This window comes from Danio rerio, chromosome 10 (assembly GCF_049306965.1).
Source record: "Danio rerio strain Tuebingen ecotype United States chromosome 10, GRCz12tu, whole genome shotgun sequence".
NCBI lineage: Eukaryota > Metazoa > Chordata > Actinopteri > Cypriniformes > Danionidae > Danio > Danio rerio.
The window spans coordinates 5,500,229-5,509,579 of record NC_133185.1 but is presented as its reverse complement, the minus strand read 5'-3'; the positions used below and the strand labels follow the sequence as shown (position 1 = coordinate 5,509,579).

General features: G+C 37.2%; 1 protein-coding gene across 2 annotated transcripts in view; it reads right to left on the bottom strand.

The window, feature by feature from the left end:
- The window catches only part of enoph1 (enolase-phosphatase 1), an 11,237-nt gene extending 1,886 nt beyond the window's left edge, over positions 1–9,351 (bottom strand). The window contains exons 1-5 of one of the 2 annotated variants that reach the window (XR_012385872.1): positions 9,111–9,351; positions 8,921–9,022; positions 6,022–6,224; positions 3,086–3,218; positions 505–701 (exon numbers count right to left, since the gene is read on the bottom strand). Coding sequence is in view for 1 of the 2 variants with exons in the window: in NM_001002226.1 (NP_001002226.1) it covers positions 578–701; positions 3,086–3,218; positions 6,022–6,224; positions 8,921–9,022; positions 9,111–9,194 (646 nt within the window). In the remaining variant the exon portion in view is untranslated. 2 annotated transcript variants of the gene reach the window in all.

Below are 9,351 nucleotides of genomic sequence, written 5' to 3'. Positions count from 1 at the left end.
CATCAAGATTTTTTGGATTTATCTTCAATGCCTTCTCCATCTTACCCCAGACATGCTCAATAATGTTAACTTCTGGTGACTGGGCTGGCCAATCTTGGAGCACCTTATACTTCTTTGCTTTCAGGAACTTTGATGTGGAGGCAGAAGTATGAAAAGGAGTGTTATCCTGCTGGAGAATTTGCGCTCGCCAGTGGTTTGTAATGTAATGGGCAGCAAAAATGTCTTGATAACTCAGGCTGTCGATGTTGCCATCCACTCTGCAGATCTCTCGCATACTGAATGTAACTCCAAACCATCATTTTTCCTTCACCAAACTTGACTGATTTCCGTGAGAATCTTGGGTCCATGCGGGTTCTAATAGGTCTTCTGCAGTATTTGTGATGATTGGGATGCAGCTCAACAGACGATTTATCTGAAAATTCAACCTTCTGCCACTTTTCCAAATGATCAACTAGAAGTCAAGTTATTATTTGTTGCCCTTACAACTGGGATCAACAACAGGACTTTTGTAAGGAAGTGTATGGTACAAGTAGAGCATACGATATATACACTGTTCAGTGTGTTGTTGTCTACCCACCTCGTGTGACGTCAGTTAAGAACATGATTTCCTCGGGTTGGCATCCAATCCTCTCTGCAATGTTCTCATAGCTTTTACTTTCTACTTTGGCACCAATGTTGGTGTCGAAATGGCCGTCAAACAGCTGGAAAAAATAAATATATAAAAAAGTTAGAACATGTAAATCACAATATATATAGAGAGGGATTATTGTGTGTTCTATAAAGATACTTTTTAGTGAAACAAACTAAATTTTTCCAGCACAACATCTGTTAAACAAGTGGTCCATTAAAGTGATATTTAACTGGCCCATTATCGGCGCTAACGTGCTGCGATAGCATGAGACTCTTATCGGGCGATAAAAAAATATTGCGTTAATCTATTCTCAAAGTTGGGTTGGGAGCTGGGTCTGTTATACGCAAGCTATGATGACTTTCACCTTGATATTTTAGCTCAGACATATATGTCACTGGTGAGCCGTCTGACAAAAAAGTGCCCTTCTGAATCAAATCAGCAGGATGCCCTTTTGGAACTTTGACTTACTTTGAATACCCTACTGACTACGCTTACATGAACATCTGTAATCTAGTTATTTACCTTAATAGACAATAATATAATTAAGGTGTTTACGTGAAGTGCTTTCATGTATAAGTTTCCTATAATTTTGCGTGACTTTAACTGCAGTTCGGCAGTTTCATGTTCACTCATGAACATTTCATTCATGCCCCCATGACAAACTGTGTTATTAGATGCAAATAAAGTGTAATGACTGGTGAGAGCGTTACAGAATTTAATAACACACAGCAAATGGAAAAAAAAAAAAAAACTCCTTCATTTCGCGATGTGTGTGTGTGCACGCGCAGTCCTTTACTGACAGCCGCGTGTGTAGATCTTGTCAGAAAATATGGTGAAAAGTCCTACATGACGTTAATAGTTTGATTGTGGTGTTTACTTCAATAATGCCACTAATATCTGTATACTCCACATGTCTTAATTCCATTTCTGTTCAGTTCAGTTATGACTTTAGTCGGACTAAGGCAATCCAAAAAAATATTAATAATAATAATAATAATAATTCGCTGTTTGGAGCTTATTTAGGCCTACAGTTCAAAATTCATGTTTAACTGAATAAGCAGTTAGTAAATACAAGTACATCTTATTGAACATCATTTATTTTCACCACCAATTATCATAATAGAACAGTTTCTCAAGCAGTTTGTGCTGCATTTTGGAAACAGGAAATGAGCCCCTTGTCTAATGCGACACCTGGCTTGAGAAACCCGTTCTCAAAGACTTACTTTTAGTCATTATTTGGGAAGCACACATATTCAGAATGCCTTCTGCAGAATTTTAATGAGCCATTTTATTCTAGATTACAGTGAGATTAACCTAGATTAAAATAATAAATTTATGCCCACCTATAGTAAAAACTCATGGGTCAAACGAAGTTTCCATTTATTCGTCATGACATTTTTCATGAACATGAAGCCAAAATAAACTTGAGACATTTTCTGATTCCTACCTACTGGATAAAAACCCCCATAGATAACCATATCTAATAATTCAAATTTCAAATGGGTTTTGTGATACATGTGACCCTTAATGTCGACATAAAAAGGAAGTTAAGATTGTTCCTTTTTCCGCTATCGTGCTGTACATCCCTTTAAAATAGTCCTGAAATGAGAAAAATGTAAGGCGGTGTGTGATTTTGCACCTGTTAAAAGACAGGCGTTGCTAACAAAATGAAGGAAGATTACTGAATAGATGAAGGCAGTGCAGAAGGGAGACGCCCACTAATAGCCCCGCCCTAAAGACATTCCATGTGACCAAGCAGTGAAGAAAGTTCGAGGGGGGAGGAAGGACAAAATAATGAAGTGCACAGATACATAATTTACCTCAAGAACTAGTGTAGTCGGAAGTATCGACTTCGGACTGAAATTTGAAAAACGTCCATTTCCCGCTAAAATTTGAGCACGTACTTAAACACCACTGATTGGCCATTGTGTTCAAAAGAAATGGTCATAAAAGGTATCAGTTCAACACTCTTCAGCGAGGGCAAACACAGATACAGGGACATGAAGTGTTTCAAAGACCATGTAGATCTGTCGATCCATTAGTGGATCGCTCATATATCAGCTTAAAGACAGATCAGCTGAATGACGCGACTTTGAAATGCTTCAGTGTCCATGTATCCGTGTTTGCACTCTGAACAGTGGTGAAGAATGATAAACCGATGACCTACATGACAAACCACAGTCATTTCTGTTGAGCATGTGAACACAATGGCAATTCAGTGGTGTTTAAGCATTTAACAGCGCTTAAATGTTAGCAGGAAATGGATGTTTTTAAAATTTCAGTACCGATTGGTACCCAACTTGATACTTTTGACAACACTAACAAGAAATATAAAAATATAGAGTACTTTTTGGTTTCATTGCCACTTTAACGTCCACATCCAGACTACATCAGAGATCTGAAGCAAACACAAGAATTGGCACCCAGTGTTACTGAAAGCATCTGTTTGCTTACATCTAATATGTCACCCTGGACAGAATAGCCGAAGAGCAGCTTCTGCGCCTCCACACTTCCAGAAGAGTAGATGTAGATCTTCAGTCCATGATGCCTCCACCTTCTGATGGCTGGAACCACATCCTGGTAAACCCTGCGACAAAACCACAGAAATAACACTCTGTAAAACTCAGTCTTAATTACTGGATGATTATATCCATTACATTCTGGCTTAATGCAAACTGAACAAGGACTAGATATAAAACTTCCCCACCCACAAACGTAAACATGCTTGTAAAAGAGCACTGGAACAAGCTATTACAATTCACTGTCTTAAAGGTGCCCTATTCTCCGCCGACGAGCAGGCGCTGCCATTTGAATCTTTTTGGCTTGAGACTTCCGGTCTCATTTACTTCCATTTATATTTTGACGTTAAAAACTGCACATTACGCTGCTTGATGTTGCAATTTGATATTTTCTTATTATATTATTCTACTTGGTCTGTATTGTCATGCAAACATTTGTCTGTAGAGCAAGTAGTTTGACCGTTTTCTGCCGTTTATTATTCCTAGTCATTTCTCCCATAGGCGACTGAATCGGAAGTTCTAAGACAATCGCGAAAACAGGCGCACTTCCGCATTTTAGAATAAGGTCAATAGGTAGGCCCATACGGAATATGCGCGCACAGAATTACGCATATTTTCCACAGAATTCCGCAGATTTGTAGCCAATAATTCTGATTATTTACTTGAGTAAATGTGTGTAAATCTAAATTTATTCAGTTTGTAATTCACACCCCCAGCATATATAGCGCCATGAAAGTCCTTATTGTACGTAACATTTCACATACACTTAATATTTCCATTAAGATCTCAGTAATGATGTTTTGAATGTGTCATTTCCAAAAATGTAGACTGTTTTAAACAATCAAGTTCAAAAAACTTTAATACAATTGGTTGAATTCAATACTGTCGATATTCAAATGCGATTTCTGAAATATTAATAAAATTTGCATTTTTTATCATAATTCTTGTAGAAGATGTCAAGAATTTCTCAGTTTTTGAAAGCAGCACAGTAAAATTGTTGATCATAAACATTCAATTCAAGCACTTTCAAGGACCTGTTTGTTTTTATGTACTTTCCAGGTCACGAAACACCAAAACACATTTTTTGAGCTGTTGACAGTCGTATATGTGTCCCACACTGCTATAAACACTATTAGGACACCTATATTTCACTAAAAAGTGTAAATTGGTTGTTTTTGCGTTATTTTAAGCAAATTCGTACTTCCGGTTTGAAACGAATTTTTGAAGCTGCGTCACGGTCATGACATAATAGCGTGTATTCCAGCGTGCAGACTGGACGTCTGTGCCAGAGTGTGTCTTATTACGTCTTACAGTGTGATGCATTAATGCATGAGTAAGGCTTGGTTCAAACCAATCAGTGCGTTCTATTGTGCAACTTCATTAATATTCATTAGTCACAGTGTTTAGACGACAGAGACGCCACGTTGTATTGGCAAAACAAGCGTGAAGTGTTGCTTTTATAGTTTGCTGCAGTTAAGTTTTGTTTTCATTTTCTCTCTGTGAGAGCTCAGCTGGAGTCACGTGTGGATTAACAGTGTACGCGATGCTCGACAACAATAACTTAACTTACGTGTCTAAGGAAGAAAATTGTTTACCTGAGAGCTGTTCTCATCTGCAAACGCTGAGATCCGGATTCGCTTGTAGGCTTCACTTAATAAAGACGCGGCTCTAGTTGCTGGTGATTGTCCTGTCTGGTAAGTGAGCGACCAGTGCTCTTTGTTTATTCAGTTTGTTCGTATCGAACTAACTATTGCACAGAGTGTAAACATGTTAGCAGTACAACAAAACTTAAATCTCGTGTAGGGTTTTCACCGCATTTTGTGACTGGAATAACACACGCGGCTTTCTGACACTACCTGCTGTGTGCATCTAAGTTTCCGGGAAATGCAGAGGGTTTTTTTCTCTCATTCGCCGTGCGGTATCAAACATTGCATGAAAAATATACGCTTAGAGCAGTTCCTCCAATCAAATATCTCATTTGTCGCAAGGGGCATGAATGAATTCCCTGAATGAAAGAGCCAAACTGCAGTTAAAGTCCACCATTTAATAATTTGGCAAATAATTCGACTACAGATGTCCATGTAAACACCATCACTTTCTCCCCTGTGTGTGTGTGTGTGTGTGTTTTGACTCTGAAACTCAGCGCGCCCAAATAGACACTCCCACACCATCCCACTTTAGTTCCTCTGACACTCCCCCTTAAACAGAGCTGGACACGCCCACTTTTCAGCTTTTTTCCAAAGTAGAGGTGTGAAAACACCCTGCTGAAACGAGTGGGTTTCATGGCCCTTTAAAAACTTTTAAGAAGCATGGGAACCCTGGGTGTAGCGAAAGTTACACCCCATTCACACGGGGTTTAAGCGTCAACGCTTGACAAATAGTGTGTTTGAAGTTGGGGCTGATGCAATCGTCATAGCAGCATCAGCCAATGAAATTAATCAGTAATCGGCTACTGAAGAGCTGGTGTATTTGCATACTGATTGGCTGACGCTTTCATCGGCGCTTAAGAAGTTGAGCCCATTTTTTCCAGCGAGCATCGCCACTGATGCGGCGCCGACGGATCCACAATGCAGTTTGGCAAAGCCTGACGTCCCCCATTCAAAGTGAATGGGAAGCGTTGAAGCTGACGCCCTGTGTAAAAGGGGCGTCACCCTATCGAAGAAACCTGAAAACTCTGAATTTGCTTAAACCTAACCTGAACTTACCTTAAAAATGAAGAAAAACAAACTGGCTTTGTGCAACAGACCTCTGGATTCATTATACCTCCATCAAGTGAAGGAAGTGTATTTATTAAAACATTTACGCTCCAGGTCCGGCAATGGCTGACACAGATATGGGCTGAGTGCACTGTGGTAAGATGTGGTTACTTACTCGCCTTTGATTCTCCCCATCATATAGGCTGCTCTCCACATGTGGCCTTGCAGCTGTTTGAGCGCAGTGGTTTTCCTGTCAGCTGCCATCTGCCAGAGCACGTTCTCCACAACCTCACGGATGGCCTTCTCCTCATCCGTGTGCACAGTCTGGTCCACCGTGTGAACATGACACGCTTTATTTTGCCGCAAGTCTTCTTCTGTCTGAAAAAAACAACATGTGTTTGAGGTGTAAGTAAGTGGACTGTAGTGTTCATTAAAGTTTGTCATCATACCTTCAGTCTAGGGCTGCACAAAATATGATTTCAGCATTGCAATATAAAAATCTGCAACAGACCCTTTATATATATATATATATATATATATCCAGGTTTCTCAGTCATCATAGTTAAAGTGCAGCGAATGGGAGTTTCTTTTCATTCCTATTCGCTCAAATAATAAAAGAATTACTCAAGAATAGAGTTAAGACTTTCAGAAAAAGGAAAACAAATTGTTTATGTACTGATAACGGCAGCCAGAAGACAGAATAATCATGTCAAATTTACTGTTCAGCCCAGACTTCGCATAAGCAGTATGTCCTTTTTGGTAAATTAATGCAAAGATTATATAATACAAAGTACAAAATATTAAAAACTTTCAAGAACTTAAGATGCTGTTAAATGTGCCGTTAAATGCAGGTATGGGACGATAACCGATTCCAAGGTTTACCGCAGTCTGGAAAAGTCTGTTTTAAAAGAGCTAAAATTTTGTATACCCTTCCTAGGGTATATGTAAGATTATTATTATTTTTTACATGTTGTCAAAGACAACTTTAATTTATTTATGGCAACAGTATCTTCAGCAGCAAAAGACCACATCAAAAGGTACTGGTCAGACTAGACCTACATCTATGGCAAGTACACTATGGACCAAAACATTGCAGTATTGTGTTCAATGAGAAACAAAAGTTGTTTGTTTTACCCAGACATTTAAAAAAGTACTTTAAAGTAGTAATCACAATACCATGAAACTGTGATATTTTTATCCATTGTTATCATACTGTCAGACCCTTATACTGACCCATGCCTAGTTAAATGCATCAGGACCATCTTGTGAAAAGTTTCAATAGGATTATAGTTAACTGGGAGCCACAGTTCCAAACAAATGATTCACTCAGTTCTCTATTTATAACGCACATTTAAAAACAACCCAAGGTTGACAAAAGTGCTGTATAAATGGCTTAGATACAGAAAACATTAAGTACATTATGCTAAGAATACATCAATAAAATAATCTCTTATAGACTCCCACATTAAAAAGATGTGTTTTGACTTTCGATTTAAAAGTGGAAAGCGATGACACCCTTCGATACCTGTAAACTGTTTCAGAGATTTTCTTTAAAGATGCAAAATATATCAGTAGCTATATCAGTATTAATTTTCTTGTCGGCTTAGTCCCTTTATTAATCCGGGGTCGCCACAGCGAAATGAACCGCCAACTTATCCAGCAAGTTTTTACGCAGCGGATGCCCTTCCAGACGCAACCCATCTCTGGGAAAGTATTAGGAATAAAAGTTTATTTTTAATGTCATCATCTTCAAAAAATTAAACAAAACTAATAATAATAAATTATTATTATTATATTATTATTATAAAATAATTAATATTAATAACAATAAAAAAGTTATATATTTTTATTTAAATTATATACAAATTATGTTTACCAGAGCAAGGAAATTTTCACAGTATGTCTGATAATACTTTTTCTTTTGGAGAAAGTCATATTTATTTTATTTTGGCTAGAATAAAAGTAGTTTTGATTTTTTTTTTTTTTTTAAACATTTTAAGGTCAATATTATTGGCCCTTTTAAGCTATTTTTTTCAATAGTCTACAGACCATCGTTTTACAATAACTTTCCTAATTACCCTAACCTGCCTAGTTAACCTAATTAACTTAGTTAAGCCTTTAAATGTCTCTTTAAGCTGTATAGAAGTGTCTTGGGAAATATCTAGTCAAATATTATTTACTGTCATCATGGCAAAGATAAAATAAATCAGTTATTAGAAAGAAGTTATTAAAACGTTGTAAAACAGATATTTACATGGGTACAACCAGCCTGATCTCACGAGGAAATGCAAGTATTATACGTTTTGTCAGTTTAGTGGCTAATTCGTACGAGTTGAGTAGTACGAAAATGTACAATTTTAAAAAAGAGGCGTGGCACCTAACCCCACCCCTAACCCCAACCGTCATTGGGTGATGAGCAAATCATACTAAATAGTACGAATTAGATTGTACGAATTTATACAAAATAGCGACTAAATCAAAAAGTTATGAATAGCCATAAAATTACGTTGGTACAACACAATGAAAAAAATGAAGTGATGTTTTGCATGTTTTTTTTTTTTTACGTTTTTTAAGTCCGCCACCTTTTGTTTTGCAATAAAACACCTGCACATTTTCCATATTGCTGCTAAATATTTTAACATTTTAAAATTATTTAAATTCTAGATTCACAGACATGATTTTTGACACATTCATTAAAATATGTGGCTATTATTTATTTATTTATTTTGGTGGGGCCAGTGAAAATTTTGGAAGGGCAAGTAAAAATCTGAAATTGTCTTAGCATTGAACCCTGATTATTCACATTCTCCTAAAAAATATGTGAAGAAATTCATACAGGTTATAACAACTTAAGGCAAGTAAACAATGACTGGATTTATTTAAGGGGTGAACTATTCCTTTAACGTTAGAGAAGAATAGAAAAACAAAACACTATATTTCACAATTTGTTTGCAATAAGATTTATATTTAATTATAAACAAATTAATTAAATATAAAAGAACATAAACACCTTCTGAAATATGACAACGAGATAAGAAACGCCACAAAAGGTGTGTGTTTTGATAGGTGTTTACCTGTTTCTTGAGCAGATGTACGTCTTGTTTGCATTCATCCTCTTCCCAATGTGCTGACAGATAGTCCTCCAGATTTTCTCTGATGTAGGGAAATAAGATGTCCTGCAGGCAATGAATAGCAAAATGATCCATGAAACAGGTCTGAACATCTTAATCGTATTCATAATTGTCTACTATTGTTGGTTCTTACCTTGACAAACGTAATGGGCGTCGTAGTTCCTTCAATGTCCAGAAGAAAGACTCTGGTGTTTTCTGGTATTGCAATCGCTGCCATTTTTTATCAATGGCAAACGATGTATATGTGTGGTAAAGTCTCGTGTTTTGTTCGATTCTGTCGGATGCGAGGCTCAGATTTTGACAAATCAATCAATAATAGCACGCAGGCTAGCGGCGAGCTAACACATGGAGCGGTTAGGGTTGCCAGGTTCTGC